This window comes from Nymphaea colorata, chromosome 3 (genome assembly GCF_008831285.2).
Source record: "Nymphaea colorata isolate Beijing-Zhang1983 chromosome 3, ASM883128v2, whole genome shotgun sequence".
In the NCBI taxonomy this organism is placed as follows: domain Eukaryota; kingdom Viridiplantae; phylum Streptophyta; class Magnoliopsida; order Nymphaeales; family Nymphaeaceae; genus Nymphaea; species Nymphaea colorata.
This window is the reverse complement of record NC_045140.1, coordinates 24748498-24766969: the sequence shown is the minus strand read 5'-3', so window position 1 is coordinate 24766969 and position 18472 is coordinate 24748498. Positions and strand designations below refer to the sequence as shown.

The 18472-nt window shown below is 36.9% G+C and overlaps 1 protein-coding gene across 2 annotated transcripts; it reads right to left on the bottom strand.

Moving 5' to 3' along the window:
* Positions 1-381: 381 nt before the first annotated feature.
* LOC116250189 (probable amino-acid acetyltransferase NAGS1, chloroplastic) lies at positions 382-11588 on the bottom strand. Of its 2 annotated transcripts, none has more exons than XM_050076740.1 (10): positions 10995-11588; positions 10054-10220; positions 9703-9911; positions 9011-9162; positions 7250-7673; positions 6097-6194; positions 3403-3514; positions 3109-3268; positions 2444-2516; positions 382-1001 (listed from the first exon to the last, which is right to left on the bottom strand). In XM_050076740.1, the coding sequence occupies exons 1-10, from the start codon at positions 11303-11305 to the stop codon at positions 848-850; spliced, it is 1860 nt and encodes a 619-aa protein (XP_049932697.1). In that variant the 5' UTR covers positions 11306-11588; the 3' UTR covers positions 382-847. The 2 variants fall into 2 exon arrangements, with proteins under 2 accessions (XP_049932697.1, XP_031479527.1); XM_031623667.2 differs by having other exon boundaries at positions 10054-10141; positions 10995-11587.
* Positions 11589-18472: the final 6884 nt, after the last annotated feature.

The following is an 18472-nucleotide window of genomic DNA, read 5'->3' as shown; positions in this document are numbered from 1 at the left end:
GGGTCTTGACTTGGATTTGAACCAAGCTGGTGAACTGCATTGTCTGTACATTGCAGTTTGGGCCGAGTTCGAAGAGTTGAGTCCCCACAGATACGTAAATCATTTTAATGGAGACCGGGTCGTTTCGGTTTGAGTCTTGTCCTCAAGTCAGCAACCGCTTAAGCTGCTTGGACTGGCAGTCGGCAGTAGTAGGAACCAAAGATCTCTTGGCTACAAAGCGAGACCCAGTAAGACATCAAACGGTTTTCGCCTCTCCTCAACGTCACGACCAAGCCCCCCAAGTAATTACGGAGGGTCAAAAAGAATAGTTTAATATAAATAATAAATATCAAAGACATTCAAACATCAGTAGACAAGAGTCACGAGGCATTTTTGCTGGGATTCAAAAAATATTAATCAATATAAAAGAATACAATTTCCAACAAGGTTAAACAAGAAGACCAAGTGACAATACATCTTGCCAGTTTCCAGTATAATACAGCGGAACCGGACCGACTTTTTCTTTGCCCCCTAAAGCCCCAGCATTTATAAAACAGCCGAAGCGCACTCTGCAGAAGGTCCACTGTTTCCCTTAACAACACGAAACGTCCCAGGAAGCCTTGTCTGAAGGAACGAAACATCTAAAGGGATGCTCCTCGACTGGGAGAGAATTTTGAAGATCTTCCTACCCAGAACCCGACTTGAAAAGAAAATAACGTCAGCTAGAATCTCATCAGATTCGGTCGAATAGCTGTTCTAGCCAATTTTGGCCACATGCTCCACCGAACTAACATCCTGATGAATAACACATAAACAACTCATGTCCAAAGGGCAATGAAGGTACTTCCTTCACCAAGAACAATCAGATTTATACATTTGAGATTTTTCCAATGGTGATTCCACTATATTCTGGCTGTAGATTCTTCATATAGTACTTTGATCCGCGAGAAAGGTTTATCTTTTTCCTCTTAGCTTCAGGGATGAATTCTAAAGAGCATGGGGTAAATCCACGCCTAACAAACCTGCAGGACATAACAATGCCGACAAACATCAGCTGCTATCAAGACAAGGGTACCACTTCGGTAGATATGAAAGTTGAGCAACCAAATGGATGAGCATCTCAAGAATCCCAAATACGCCATATGCATCATAAAATCATGTGACCAGCTTACCCTTGCTGCGTCTGCGTGCATCCAATCTAAAATAGTGCTACGGTGTATACACACAAACATACATAAGCTATAGCTAATCAATTTTAGTCTATTCAAGTAGTGGTAAGATATTGATTCATGGTAAGATAATGATTCATGTAAAAGAAAAAGATGTGTTTTGAAAAACTAGCATGTTATAAAAACAGTGGAAAGATTTTTTCGGTTAAAATCTACCTATATTGTCTGCATTGGTTGGCTGTGTCCTAATATATATTTGTGTAGGTACCTGTATAGAATGACGATACGTGTCCTGTGTGCATCCACGTTTAATAAAAATTTTACTTTTTATCAATGAAAAAGCTTTTCAATCCATCAAATTCTTCACAATATAAGTTGCAAAACTCTTTTTGAAAACGATTTTCAGATCCTGTAATTCTGTAGTCATGACTGATAAGCATCCTAAAACTCGATGGCACACAATATGCCTCTTTCAAACCATGTTTGATATAAGCATGGTTCCTATCAAATAAATCACAAGTGCATAAATACGCTCTGACCTCGATAGTATAACCTCCAGTTTATTTTTCATGGTATGGAAATAGATACCCCACAGCACCGCAGTGTTACCCACAGACGTGTGTGCGTGTGAAAAGAGTGAGAGAGAGAGTATTAGTCCAAAACAAACTGCAGAATAATAAATTTGATGGTACGAGAAAAATTATAAGAAGCATTTTCCATGCATACGGCGGAAAAAAAAGTGTGGAAAAATGGTCATATTTTCCTCAAATCATTAGCTTGCGCACTTTTCTGAACATTTCATTTATGTTTGACTTATAGTCACAGAAAACACATTCTTTTAAAAAAAAACACGAAAAAATGCGATAAATTAAATGGCCGTTTAAAACTTAAAAAAAAAGTGTTTTTGTAAAAAAGTTAAAAAAGCGGTTTTTCACCTTTTTTCATTTTTTCAGTTTTTTTTTATTTGTTGCAAATCTAGATGTTTGTATTATTAATTTCTCACTTATTTTATTTTTCTTCTATTTTTAGTTTTTTAAAATTTTTAAAACTGTTTTTTTCTAAGCTCGCCGTATTATACTCGAAAAAAACCTCGCCGTTTAAAACTCCGAGACGTTATTTGTGACTATTGACTTTAGAATGAACAACCAGGTGAAAAATCACCAGTCTAGTACGCCCTTATATTACTTTCTTGCCTAACAGATGCGCCCTGAAGAAGTTTATGATAACAAGGATAAGTGGTTAAAAATGTAAGAACCTGAATCCATCTGAAGGAAATCTTCTTGAAGGTTACTTACCAATCAGCAGCACGAGTTGTCAGCAGAAACAGCTTCTCCAGACCCAAAGTTGTTGCTTTCTTCTCGACGTAGTCTGGATAAATGAAAAATAACCACGAATTTATTCAACAAGCAATCTTAACTCCAAAAACAAAAACGCAATTGGGATAATCAAGTCTCAACCCAGTTCCCGATTCTCTCTCTTTTTCTATCCGCACACACAGGGGTGTGGAGGGAAACTTTTTTTCATTTTTGGCTGTAAAATCTACCAATTAAGTGGGGCTTAACCAATTAATGAATTAACCAACCAGATGTAACTGGTCCAAGTAAGTCAAGGCTGCAGGACTCTTTGCTTGGTCTGTACATGTGTTCGTTTGATCCACTAGAAAGCATGCTTTGACTCGTCATTCAAATTAAAAGCAGGTGCATCCACTTTTAGCCGCTCTGCAACGTGAACTACTGATATTTGGACTAGCGATCATCCAAATGTTGGCATTTCCTATTCTCATATGGTTCTCCATTAAGTAATCTATAAAGACCACATGAACACTAAACATGAGTTGTAGCTGACCTGTTGAACCAGCTATTGAATGGTCAGAACCTACATGATCTCATCAGTCTTTACCCGCTGCAGAAAAATGTAAAGGCTTTAATAAAGAAGTTGAAAAAGGGTTTCAAGCTCATACCAAGCAGCTTGTCTCCTTGTCCATGTCCACGACATTCAGGAGAAACAGCAATACAAGCAACTTCTCCAGACTTGTCCTCAAAGTAAGGAAAAAGGGCAGCACATGCAATAATAGAGCCATCTCTCTCGACAACGATGAACGAATCCAATGCCTCACGCAACTTTGGTTATAAAAAATGATATGTTAGATGCACAATGGATCATCTCCAAATAAGACAGTACCATGTAACTGTCAGATAAAAAGGGACAAAGCACACAAAGTGTAAGAAAATAAAAGAAACACTCAGGCATGCACCTCATCATGAGTCCTTCTAACCAAAGCACCCGAATTTTCTAAAGGCTGTATGACTTGCTTTATTCCAGGAATATCTTCCATTCTGGCCATTCTTGTTCCCTCGTAAACATCACTGGAAGAAATAACAGAATTGTGTTTAACCATATAATGCACCACAAAGCTTGCATTCAAATTTAAGAAAGAATATGGAAAAGGAAAGGACAAAGTTGGAGTACAACAAGAAAAAAAGGCAGCCAAGAGCCGAAGCTTACTTCCCAATGGAAGAACTGAGGAAACTTTATGTAAAGATCCTCAAGTAGTTACAAATACAAACATAATTACAAGTTTACAACTTGCCTCCACACGTGGCTTCATAAAAAGAATTGAAAAATAGAATCAACATCATGTATCTGGGAACTCTTTAATGGTGATAGTACAGATGATCAAAATATACAGGACAAGAATACAAATGCACCCTGTTCTCACAGGAATATTCCATTTTGACCTGTATACATAAGGTCACACCCTGTGAACTCCACAAAAATTGCTGAATTCCCAATTCTCAAGTAGCTGCATCCATGTGACGTAGATGTCCTTTGGGTTGCATGATATTCTTAAACATGCAAAGTTTCCCTTCATGCAGTTACTTCAATATTTAAAATAAACTAGTTGTTCATAACACAAGCTTCTTGTTTTTCCAGCTATAATAAACTCACTATTTCTTGAACATATCAAAAGTTCATTTGAACATGATGAGGGGAAAAAGCTGCTGCACTTTATTATCATACATGGGATTGCAACTTCATTTTCAAGTCTTCATAGGCTCATTAACCCATACTACTTCCACCAGAACAGTAGTCAGTGCCGTAAATCCCACTCTTATGCTTTCCATCTGCCATGACATAAGATCCTTCCACACTGATACAAATAGTTGAAACTGATCAACCAACACTTGGATCATTGAAACATCATAACCAGAAAAGCCAAATGTTTGAGATTAACAAGACAGAGATAATATTTGTGACATATCAGACAATTTTCTGGTATGCCCTCAAAATATCTCACTATCCTTTTCCAAGTTTCCCAAAGTAAATTTTCTTATATGGCATATCCGACCTGATCAATATAAGTACTTGAAGCACCTATGATGCTCTTGTTGGAGCTTTGCATAATTCACCAAGTTCATCAGAAAGCCTTTCAATTCTTTGCACTCAGCACCCAGTCAGACTAGGATTGTCCACATTATGTTTCTGGAGCATATTTTTAACCATGTTTTTGTCAAGAATTAATATAATATTTTTCCCCTCAAAACATTGATCATAAGAATTATCATGACTTATTTAAATTATTTTATTCTAAACATCTCATCTTAAAAGGTTTAATCAGCTTTTCTAATTTCTCCTGATTGATCATTACCACATCATATCCCGAACAAATAGACCATCCACTAGTATTTACTGAGACTACAAACTTTTATCAGATCATAGAAACTTGGCACCAAACTGTGGGGGTGTGCTTCAGTCCATAAATTGATTAACTTTTATCTGCATATAAAGCTTCTAGGATCGACCTTGTTAAGAACCTGCAAATTAAACTTCTTCATTCAGCTAAACGTAAAAGTACATTTTCAACATCAAATTGACAAAATGAGGATTTTAAGATAAAACTGGTGCAATATAACCGATGCAACAACAAATAATCAATCTTGCATTGCTGTTTGTGTCCTGCTTCCAATCCCACTTTTGACTTTTCCATGGCACGATTGAATTTCAACTTCCATCTTATGTGCCCATTCACTTACAACCACTCTTTGATATTCTTGGCCTCTCCGACAGTACTGGGATGCCAATTTGATGCATGGTTACAATTTCTTTGACATAGCCTCAATAAAAAATGTACCCTTTAAGCCCCATAATCAAAAGGACGAAATAGCTAACGAGCATTAGGATATCATAGTTCATAAAATCCCTCGGTCAATGCAAAATCGGTTCTTCAACAGATGGGCCCCTAGACGTAAAGTGAACTACTAGCTTCTTCTGCTGAACTGATGAGTTATCCCTCTTGGATGCTTCTGATAAACTATATTGGTTTTGAATGCAACATGTATCTTGAGAAGTTCCTGTTATGCTCTTTGGGTTTTTTATTTACTTACCACATGATGATGACAATCTGTTATCGAAAAATTAAGCTCTATAGGCCCCTGGGTTGCTTGACAGGACAGTTGGAACTCTACATTATCTTCATAGAGGAAATAGAACTGCATATTCCATATTACATGCTTGGAAGGAAAGTTTTTTCTCATAAATCTGAACCTTTGTTAAGGCTGGTAGCAACTTTGAAAGTTGAAACTACATCATTCAGATATAGCTTAAGGCCATCGTCACAAATATCATTGTCAGGCTTCATTGACAAGGTTTTTCTCACGCATTATACAAAAAGTAGTTGTTCTTGAACACATCAAATTTGCCAATTTGGGAGGTGACTGTACTGTACTCTCTTCTAGTTGTCCCATGTTGCAAAACCATGTCGTCCCTTGCTCATGAAAAAAGTCTCTCCGTCAGTTTAGTCAAAATTTCTCTAGAAAATGGAAATGGTAAATCATTCACCAATTATAGTTTCACAAGTATGAAGGGTATACCTAAATGGCTAAATTAATAAAATAGGAAAGGATAATTTGAAACCAGCAAAAATAGAAATCCATAAGCATTAACATACCTAGCCACCATAGTCCCAACTCCATCTCTGGTGAACAGCTCAAGCAGTAAAGATCCACGCAAAGTACCATCTAAAAGATGCACTCTTTGAACTCCACCCTATTTTAAGAAAGCCATTTTAGAAAACGGAGAAAGAAGACATGCTAAAGTAACATTCCTTCTCCAGAATGTGTAAGTCTACTATGCAACATATGTAGAGATAAAAATTAAAATTTATCATTTCCAGCTTAGTGGAATGCATAAACAAGTTTTTCCTCCATTTCTAATGCTTCAACAAGTACCCATCTTCCTAAAAACTACCAAAACAATATACACAAAAGATACACACCCGTGCGTCTGTGTGCGTCTTCAGAATCAAGTTCCCCTGTACATATACACACATACACTAATATTTACATGTTTTTCTTTTCTTCCTGTTTTTTAGGGGGCGGGGGCATGTGGTAATTCATTCAAAATGATTAATAGTATTACTTGATGGTTACATAATCAGATGGATGCAAGTTACCAAGCTTGAATTGATCCTTTTATTCAGAGACAGTGTAGCATGTTTTGGTTCATGACATTCTTTGCATATATTTTATCACTAGAATGCCCAATTACAGATACGTATATGTGATCATAGGACCACTAAGGTTATCATATCAAAATTCAATCCCTTCAGATGGCAGGTATCTGGTCTCCATGAGCTAGAAATCCAAAACCATGTAATCAGTGCAGTCTATAGACTGTACATCACGTTTCGATCGAGTTAAACACTTCAAAATTATAAAAGCCACCAAATCTCCTATAGGTTTTAGATGTTATGAACCATGAAAAAGTGGGGCAGTGTCAGGTGTTGGATTGGCCAAGCTGGTATAGTCTACTTCAAATCTCATCAGTTTAAGGAGAAAGATGACAGTAAACTACAAATTGAGTAGTGTACTAATGAACCACACACCTTTTTAGAACTATATAATATTCATAACCCAAAGTGACTTTAATAGAAAACAGTAAGAGCCATTTGTAGCAATTTGATAGAATCAGTTTACTCCGATACTGGCAACAGAGATACAAAAACTAACAAAATTGTGATTCGAAGCCAGCAAGATAAAGAGAATCACAAGTAATAACATGCAAAAAACATCTAGATCAAATTATTTTGATTTGTTTCTTACCCTGCAGACAAAAGCAGCAGCAGCTAGCTCCGAAAGGTAACCATTTAGCCTGCCCAGCCGATCTTCCCCGCCAATAGCAAACCCTTGTTCGCCAGTCCATATGCCCTCCCCATTGTCAAAGCCAACTCCATTTTGGAATGTTGCACTATATCTGCTCATGGAACCATTACCATTCTCCAGAGTATGGCCAGCTTCATAATTAGCAATAGATCTAGAGGAAGCAACATCGTCTTCACCAACAGCTTTAACATAGTTAGCAGCAATTTCACTCTGCTCAGCACGCTTTCTTATCAACATGTCTGCATCTTGGAGAGTCAAGAACCTAATGAGCCTTCCATGATCATCGTGAATAGGACCATCCATGAAGCAGATCATTTTGTCTGCCTCAATTGCTAGGGCACAAGCAGTTGCCACTTCATACATGCTGCAATCATTAACTCAATGATTTTAGCGAATGTTTAGGAAAACTTAACACATAAAAATTATTGGATAGGTCATGAAGAATTGCAGTCATACTCATACATGATTCAGAAATCAATGCTTAATCATGTGCATGTGCAAAAAAACTACACACACATAAGCCTGAAAACAAGCCCTGCATATCCCAAGAGCTAAAAGTCATATATCAGTTCATGGGCAGAAGATGAAAACATGATCTTAGTTATGAGCCCTAAATTTATGAATTTTTAAGACCAATTGATTCTTCAACTGGTATAAAAACTTGGTGCTTGAATTAGATGTTTCAGGTGTCAATTTCTTTAAAACCAAATAACTAGATCAAATCAATACTGTTGAATTTCTAAAACAGTAGCATAAAAGTTCCGGTCCAATTTATATGAACTCCTAGACTCCTAGTAATATGGGGCTAGATGGGATCTCTGAACTCCTTCTTACAAGCCCAAATCCCTTAGCCCCCCAAAAAATCACCCACTTTCTCCTTCCTCTTCCACAAACAACAGTTTAAACCATAGTTACAAAAAACACATTTTTTTCTAAAAAAAAAATGTTAAAAACATGAACAATAAGTCAGCTGAGCTGAAAACAATGGACAAAAAAAAAACGCTGTTTTGTTACAAAAAACACCAAAATGAAAAAAGCATGCAAAAACACATTTCCCCCCTTTTTTCAATTTATGCATTTTTTAATGCCAAATTGCCTGTTTCCATTTTTTAATTCTTATTTGTTCCTTATCTACTTTTTTTTATGTTGAATTATTATCTTCTCATTTATTTTGGTTTTCCCTAATAGGATTTTTTAAAAATTTACTTTCCCTTTTTTTTCAAGGTTGTCGACTTGCCGTATTAAACCCAAGAAAAACCTCGGCGTTTAAAACCCAAAAACAATATTTGTGATTATGTTTTAAACAAATAAAGTGAAAACAAGAAAAGTTAAAACACTAAAAAAAAAATGTGCATAGGTGCCCAGCATAGGTTGTAGACTATGTTGCCAAGGCACCACCTAGGCATGGACGAAGTGTGAGTCCACACTTGTCGCGCAGACCCATAAAGAAAGAGGACAGAACAATTCCTGAAATGTCCTATTGATCACTCTTTTGATAGGCTGGTCAGCTACCCAGCTATGGGTTGCTTATCCAGATCCCAACATGTTGACGAGCAAGTAAAGTATGTCTACTTACAGAACCCCTGAACTGAAGTATGAACATGGAGAACATAAATCTATAATATAGTTGACATATTGGAACACACAAGATCAGATTAAAACAGCGCAAGCAATTATAGATAAAATTTATGCGTAGCATACTTGCAGTTAAGTACTTCTCCAGAGCTGGAGTAACCCAGGTTGCTCACTACAACTATGCAATCAGCTTCAAGCCTTTCCTGTATTTGAGAAATATCTATTTTCTTTACTTCACCAGTAGCTCCATAATCAATTCCATCGACAACTCCTCTTCTCTGGTATAACAATATTATAGGAAAAGAAAAGGAAAGGAAATCAGTGTAGTCCATAGGATTCACCTGGAAGGGAAAAAGGTTCAACATATAATGTTTTTTACAAACAACAAAATTCTGTCATGGCAGTACCCAGAAATCAACCACTTCATGCCACAATAACAAGCAAATAATTCCAGGTTTTGGTCATCGTAAAACCTCGTCAATCACGACAACAAACTACCCATTTAGTTTCTTTATTGAGAAAAACAAAGGAAGCAGTTGACAGTTGCACCATGAAATATGTGATCATTGGAAGGAAATTTTTGGAACTGCTGAATAAAAATTATTTCTGTAAGGCATTGAACAGGTTGCATTTCTCATCATGCCCCTACCAAAATCAGTTCTACTGAAAATTATGCATGTGACAGAACCACCACAATCAAACTTGGGTGTTAGGGCAATCGAACTTGGGTCATAGTGCAAACAAACATGAGATTTACCAGCCAGAAAAGAGTGGACATGGCACACAGATGTGAGAAAAAGCACTAATGAGCATCTTACCTTAGCTGCCAGAAAGTTTCCACTAACAACCCTGACACCAACATCATGCCAACGACTATTGTCACCATGCCGGCGAAGACTCAGTATAGGAGGGCCAGGAGAGAGCTTTGATTGTATTGCATACTGAGCTGTCCCAGCAGCTTCCATTGCTGCTTTCAGTGAATCAGAATCTGTAATTCTGTAGCGACCAGCATACTTTGCTCTTCTTCCTACAGCGTGGAAAAAAAGTTCATATCAAGTTTGAAAGATTCACGTAATGTCCCACATTAGTACAAAAATGCATGGTAACTACAAAATATAATACACTATTTGAGACTATCGTTCCATCGAGAAAAGGGTAGATTTGGATACCTCTCTCTGTCAAAAGCCTATCAATGTGCAACTGAGTCCCAGGAACAATAACAAACTTGATCCCCAAACCATGCAGGAGAGACAAATCCTGACACCAAGAGCTTGTGCACATCAGTATCTTCGCGAACGCTACTGAATACACGTTTATGGACATGGACGTAGCAAATCTGTAAACAACGGTAACAGCCATGAAGAGAACCAACGGACTTATGAAACAGGTCCATATTAATCTGCTCTTACAAACAATTAACTTGCCACAAACAAGGAAAAAACGCCCTTGTCCAGATGCATCAGTCATCTATATGCGCACGTGAACTGTAAACAAGGCTAAAGTCAGCTTCCTTTGCTTCACAATCACATTCAGTCAATCGTTATGAGACATGAAACAAGAGAATTCCCCAAACTTTTGGCGTGCAAAAACTCTCATACCGTAGCTTATACTTTCCAGAACAAGACACGGGATCAACCCGTCAAGCGAGAAACCGGTGTTTAACAAAGCTCTGGATCCAAAGTAAATAAGAACATCAACAAAGAAGAAGAACAAGGACGACTAGAAAACGGCACAGCCGCACAGCCCTAATGTCTTGTACATAGAAGGTGTTTCCTACGTGCTCTATAAGAACACTTAGCTTTTACTTCATAAACACATAACTCTTTCAAAATGAAGAAGACGCTTACAGTGTTAGAAGAGTGTTATCTTTAACAAGATGAGTTTCATGAAAACTCAGAAGGTTCCTTTGAAAGCATGAAAGTACATTGACGAGCAGATACTTCCACAAGAAACTTCCATTAACTAGAATCCAGCTTCAAAAGGAACAACGGGAAAGTAGAACATAACGATGAAAAGCAAGCCGACAATTCAAATAAAATAAAGAGCAGAAGAGAAAAACGAGAATGGAGATACGAAAAGCCGAAGCCACGGGCATTCGTTCCATATCCACCTGAAGAATTCCATCGAGCAACTCAGGATTGTCCACGATCTCGCTTGAGATGACGACGACGAACGTGCTCCCTCTGTGGCCCCGGATATACGGCCACGCCTGGTGGAACCACCCGACGAACTGATCGTTCGCTCGGTTAGAGCCCTCCGGAAAGGATCCGTTCTCCGTCTCGTTCGAAAAGCATTTCGGCGGCTTGACCTCATTCTTCCTGCCGCCGTTCTCTGGCGAGAACGTGGCTTCGGCGGACGCTCTCGCGGGAGGAAGCAGGTTCCTTCGGCGGAACCCCAGCCGAGACGGACCAGCGGTCCCATCAAGTCTCCCACGATAAATTTTCAATGGAATTGAGGTCCTGAGGCTCGGTCGCACACTCGCGGCCATTGGAGGAAAATCTGGAGCTCAGAGACTCAGAGAGAAAGGAATATACGGAGGAAGGAGCGAGGTGGGTTGGTGTAAGAAAGGAGGTCGGTATATTTATAAGCGGGGCGCGGCGAGTGGAAGGTGAGAGTGACGGCCGGAGCGGATTCCGTGGAGCTGCCATTGTCTGCCCCCTCCCCCTCGGCCGCCATAGTTGAAGCCAGCCCCCACAGTGCCGGAAGGAGAGACCCCTAGTAAAAAAAATGCTCCGTTCAACGAACTTTTCAAAATTGACATATTTACTGAAAGGCTGTTCTCAAATGCACTAATCTGTAAGACGCCGTAGCTACAAACTAATCCGTTCTAACATGATATTAATTCAAAACCCAAACTAGTGATAATTAGATCGTCAAAATAAAAACGAAACTTTTTTATTTTGCAGTTCAGCAATTTTTTTACATCAACTGTGCAATATAAAATATGTTCAAAATATTAATATTAGTTAGTTAAGATGCATCTATTCCTTGATTTGTCGGGTTCAATTTCAAAAGAATGATTATTTTTAATTAGTAGAAGGTGGGAAACCTAACAGCAACCCTTACATTGGAAATAGCTTTCCACTTCCGATCATGAAAGTTGACAGGTTAGTTTTTAAGAATTATCAACAGATATCTGGCGGCTCGTCGAATTTTCAATTTTTCCCTATTGATCCACCGCGCACCAACCCCACGGTCCAGGTTTTTCCCGCTGGATTGAGAATATATTGTCTCCGGATTTGTCTTTTGCTTCACAACGTCTATAACTTGAAGAAGAAATCCTCAAAGTCCAGACTACCTCTCGAAGTTGTGACAAAAGCTTTTGTTGCCGTATGGTCCTCTTCCTAATTGATGCTTTTCATTTTTCTTTTCACTTTTGCATTCATGTATATGGAATTCGGGATTTTGGATTGTTCTAAGCCCATTTTGCCACCACGAGATGTAAAGGTCATCTAGCAATTTTAACTTCTTAGTTACACTTATGAATTGTTTGATAAGAAAAACGTATGTTCTTAAAACGCATGAATGACTTGGTAACGAATATATTCTTAAGACGACAATATTGTTATTAATAAGAACCCTTTTATAATTATTAAGACATATAAGTAGGATGCATTATATATATAGTAGGTTGTATATTATGGTCTTTCATCTGTGACGGTAAAATGCTCCAAGTTTATCACATATCGGTTTTTTATGATCACGGTGAATGTAACACCCTGGTCAGCCCCTAGATCTTTAATTTAATTTATGTAAAACAAAAGCATGGATTTGAAATTGAACTAATGTTGATGAGTCTATTTTGAAAGAACCAACGTAGGAAAACATTAGCATCGCTGTGAAGGAGCAGCAACCAAATCGTCAGATTTGGAAAAGAGACATTCAACTGACGTGGATGGTGGTGGAACATATCCTCTCGTGGCGGCGCCATGTATTCCAAAAGTTTTGCCAACAAGATGAAATAAAAATTCTACAGCGTTGCTGTTTTCGATCTATTAGTTGTTGAAGATGGCGTGGTCTTCCCCCACACTTTGACAAATCTCCTTCTTTTTATATTTCTTTCCATTTTAAAACAATGGTGGTAGCTGGTAAGGATTGAATCAACTGAGAAATTTCATTTCAGCGTGCAAAGTTGTCGATCAGCTTCACAATATCGTTCTCACCAACTTGGAACGGCACCTGACTACTTTCTTGGAGCCGATATTATTATTTTTTTAATAAAAGAAAGAGAGCCTACCTCTCAACAATTCACAATTCATTTAATAGAAAGAAAGAGAGACCCACTATTTAATTTGAATTCTTGAATTATGAGCAAAAAAAAAAAAAACTGACATCTAAGATGAAGCGCAACCAGGGCAACACTCTAAAGCATAGAAAGCATACTTTGTATCATAAAAGTTTTGGCTATCATCTATAATATAGGATTAAATATTACTCATACTCGCCCAAAAAATAAAAAATGACATAATAAGAAAAAATAGTGAAAGTAAAGTTTCTTTTGTGAAATGAAATAAGTTTTTTCTCCACTCATAATACGGCTACTTGGAAGCGGTAAAAAAGTTTCACCACAAATTGTAACCTCGCAATCAACCAGCCCCGCTGCCCTATCTGCGCACAGTTTCTTGTTTGGTCCCTTACGATGGGCACAGTTTCTTGTTTGGTCCTTACGGTGTGCTCGTACTAAGATAAGATGCTTCCTGCCCCCAAGTGGATGTAGTCCCATCAAAATGATTGAAAATTAATAATGGTGGTAGCTTTATGCATAGAATAACTTTGCACTTTTTACTGGGATGCTAATAATTGTACTTACTAGAGGTGAGCATTGGGTTGAGTACCCAACCGGTACCTCGGTTCGATTGGGCGTGAATTGGTTGATGGGTATTCGGTTTGGTTTGGTAAATTTTAAATATTATTTTTAAAATTAATAATATATATTTTATTATTAAAATATATTTTATATTAAAAATAATTTTTATTATGAGCGGGTTGAGCCAGGTTAGGCTTGGACTTAGGTTTTGAGCATCGAGCCCAGGCCTGAGCTCAGGTTTTTGATATCAGGCCAACCCACTCTTATAAGGCTGGGTCAAGGTAGGTCGGGCCGATCCGATGCCTAAGCCTAGTTCTTACATCGTATTTTTATCATTGGCTGATAAGTGGCTGAGCAAGACCGATCATAGATGTGGCTTCACAATAGGTCGACCCTTTCATACTTTACAATTTAGCTATACTCCAAGTTTGTGATATTCGGCTGAAGTGTACTGTAGCCCTCCAGTTTACATGGTTCTTATATAGAAGTTATTAATCTATGTGAGTTTTTTCTTCTAAAATTGTCTTATCATTTTCTTGAATGTTCACCGTCCAACATTTTAATGAATGTGAAACTTTGTTCTTATTGAATGTTTCTTGTTAAGAATGCTGCGGAGAAAGACGGACACCTCACAAACACAATGAAAAAGTGATGTAAACAAAAAATGGTGACATTGCCATGTTTAATACCATAATTTATTTTCCAAATATATCATAAAACTAAAACTGCGAACCTTAGAGAGTAGCACAACTTAATTGATAGGTCTATATCCCTCATAACTGAATGAATATTCACTGTTCAATCATTATGAAGAATAAGAAAGAATGATAGTGTTACTTACGTATATAATGACCAGTGATCAAATCTAATATTATGAAAAATAAGAACCCCAACGCCCAACTAAAAAAAGAAAAAAAAAAGTAAGTAGTTCCAAAAATGTTTTCACGCGACTTAATCATACGCCACTTGTATTATATATATATATATATATATATATATATATATATATATAGATTGGGGGCTAGAGGTGCTATTATTAAACTTTAATGCGTGCCAACATGTCTTTATTGCTTTCCAAATGAGACATTTGTGATCAATCTTTTGTTCTGTCTTTTTGCTCAGTTTGTCAATCCCTTTCTTTTTATATTGGCAAGTTAGGGTGAGACAAACCCCACAAGATTACTGTGCCTGCTATAGCATGATAAGCCTTTTTAAATTAAAAAGTGGCCTAATCTCCAGGGCAGCAATTGGAACTCTAAACTTAGCTTAAATTTAGAATTGATGAATTAAAACCTTCATGACATGTATCCTAAAGAGAAATGAAAAAAAGTCTAAAATTATGGGATCATAATTTCACCCATAGGATAGAGTCACAATTTCAGGATATTCAAGGATAAGCCTATAATTACAGAATCAAAATTATTTGTTTGATACCACAATTCCCATACTATGAAAAATGAAATTTTAATTTTAAAATTCCACAATTCCAACACCATCAAACACTCCCTAAGGATTTAAGGCATCTTTTCAGAGTTGACTTGCAAAGATTTTTCCTTCCACAGTTGCCTGTGAATGCTTAGTGGCCGTTTGTTGTGGCAGACCACAAAACTTAAAGTGGTAACTGTTTTCGCCTTTTCACCAATTTGTGGACGTCCCTTTTGGGACCATAAGGTTTGGCTAGGCTATATATATATATATATATATGTGTGTGTGTGTGTGTGTGTGCTATTTGTAGACTATCTGTTGATGTCGAATAGGCTTGTCATTATATGTGTGTCTCCGTATATTTTAATAAATAATGTTCATACCTGTTATTATACCTTGCCTTTATATCACTTCAGTTTTTTTTTTTCCATCTAATGCACAAGAAATGTTGAAACTTTAGTGCCTTCCTGTACCGAGATGATTCAATAGCGACGCAAAAATGGTGAACTAACGGAGCATTTGGCTACAATAACAAATTGTTACTGTTTTATATATCTTAATGATTGTGTAAATTTATGAAAACTTTATTATAGTGTCACATAAATTTTCTTCAAACTGATACATGAAACAATATATTATTGTTGCTAATGGCAAACAATCCTGAAAATTTATAGTGTTTGCTTCAAGGGGAGCCTTCCATCAATCTCTCCATGTAATGGCATTCGCTTTTCTTGAATGCGTTGTGAGTTTCAAGGCTAGAGAAATTAATTAACTTTTTACTGCAACATTTCATTTTGCAGCAACTCATGTACATAATAGATGAATTAGAGATCTTTCGTCCGTTATGTAGATATGTGCTTGACTTTTGGCTACAACTCCACGAAAACTTGGGTTGAAAAACTTAAGTTTCTTGCCCTAAAATTGAAAGACCTTTTGGCTATAATCCTTACTTTCCAACTTATAAATACTTCAGTTTGTGCAGAGAGTTGCCGTTCAAAAGTTCCAATGAAACTATTTGTCTAACAGCAAAAACCCAACTTCACTGTACCAAACTTCTTAGGCTTACCGCCAGCTTTGTGTTTTCTAAATAGTACTTTAAGTATTTAACCTATTACTTCTTTTTGAAAAAGAAGAATATCAATTTGGTGGAGTTTCATCTGGAAGGAGTTGTTTGGCAATGGTAACTCATTGTTACAACTTGTGAACCTATCCCAAAAAGTAGAATAGATGTTTCAAGAATCTACTCCACTTTTTAGGGTAAATTCATGGGACTTCTACTTCACCTTTTGAAGTATAATTATGAGACAATAGCATAATGTTACTGTTGTCAAACACCCACTAAATGTCCATGACCAAAGCAAGTAACTTTTATAAACAACAAGCAACATGTGACTACGTGAGAATGTTTTAAAAGAGTAGGAGTTTATCTTAAATACTTTAAAAAATAGATGGTTGACTGTAAATTAGTCATTAGTTGATTGCCCGTGGGTAAGTTATCAATTTTGAAAGATAACATTAGCTTTATGTTCAATTATAAGTTTTTAAGTCAATTATGATATCTATGACTCATTTCCAGCAGGGTTACCCATATAAACATGGTGAACATTGTAATGTCTTCGCCTTTATTTTAATATTTAACGTTAACATCCATGTTTAACTTTTGGCAAATTGTCTTGTGCATGCTCTATGGATAAGCAATAACATTAGTTTAACGCTGATATAATTGCTCTCCTCGTCAAGTTGAAACTTGATTGATGGGAGTCCTACCTGATATTATCCAAATCTGAACCTTCATTTGGTCTGGCATTTTTCCTGTTATTCCAAATGAGTCGTTTATTCGTGACTTTTCCATAGGAAGCACTAGTTTTCTCAAAACTGTTAAACAAGGATATCATCTTAGGAAGCATGTATCTTGAGCTTTTCATCATTTTTAAGACTTAGTGCAACTTATTTTCCATCACTTTTTTCTCCTTTCCTCTCGCTCTATTATATATAAAAAAAACAAGTAACTACCGAACCTTCTTATGCAAGACTTGATGAAAATTGGCTAGACTGTTGATTTCAAGGAAATCAAATAGTGAAGATTAAGTAGAAAACAAAATGGAAATTTAGTTGTATTTTAACATATTTGTCATTACAATATATTTTTATATATTAATTTTTTATATTTTTTATTATATCCGAGTAGGGCCGAGTCCCCAGCCAGGCTCTTGCCGCATGCTCAAACCCTAGCCCAGCTGGATGCCCAGCCGTAGTGGAAAACTTATCTCAAGCTAAGTGTCGTCTAAATCGGTCCCACAAGATTGCGGAAGTAATCTAATAAAACAAAACGGCTTTGAAAAGCAAGTTGCTTTTTAGATTTTAAGATATCAAATGGTACTTGATTCCAAATAAGAGCAACCTACATGGATGTAACAGGTTTCAAATCACCCACTTCGTGTCCTGAATCACCTTAGAAAATACAAGAAAACACAAAATGCCAGCCCTTGAGTTCGTCCACAAGAAATCCACGTCACACCAACACGCGGCAATGTCAACTAACTAAAAAATCAGTGCAAGAATGATCAAAGATATTCGCCTGCAAGAAATTGAAAACATCAATGTGAGTGCCCAAGGGAGTTCAATCCACTTGGTTTAGATGATTAGATGGCCAAATAATTCAATAGCTAGCCATAGTAGCGGAGCCACTTGTAGTCTGATGTGGGCAGTTGCCCACGCGAGCTTCTTAAAAATTTCTTGATTTTATACATGCATTTTTAAATATTTACTTTTATACGCATATAGGTGCCCCTCCAGATATAAATATGAACCAAAAGATGGAAAGTTATGAAGAGAAAGTGCAACAAGAATATTTTCCATGATAGATGAAGATATACGTCATGGTTTTTGTAAACCTATACGGTAGAGTTTCGATCCAGAAAAATAGGTTTTTAAAAACCTGGTTTTGTGAAAATCAATTTATTTAATGAGTTTTGGAAACCATGTTTGCGTGTTTGAGCACCATGATGAAAAACAGTTTATCACCTTTTGAAACCTAGTTTTTGTTTGGATGGCAAAAACTAGGCAGTGGATGGTGCTTTTAAAAATTGATTTCAGCTGAATGGTAGTTAGTTTGTTGTTAATTAATCAAAGTGCAAGGCTACTTGTCTTTTTCCAAATATCCGAATTCATGATATTTACAATATTACGGAGGCAAGATCCACGCATACTCAGCCAGATAGTTAATTTGGATGAACGGTTCCGTCATTCTAAAATGCACGAATCGACTTCATTTTGTGGGGAGAATCAATCTCATAAGTTGCAGACATTATATAGTTTTCTTTTCAATTTGACTTGGCTCCGCTTTGTTATGAATG

Coding starts and splice junctions, on each gene's coding strand:
- LOC116250189 (XM_050076740.1), bottom strand. CDS start 11,305: ATGGGACCGCTGGTCCGTCTCGGCTGGGGTTCCGCCGAAGGAACCTGC. Junction 9,163..9,702: donor GAAACTTTCTGGCAGCTAAG/GTAAGATGCTCA, acceptor TTGTTATACCAG/AGAAGAGGAGTTGTCGATGG. Junction 3,515..6,096: donor GTTGGGACTATGGTGGCTAG/GTATGTTAATGC, acceptor TATTTCTTCCAG/TGATGTTTACGAGGGAACAA.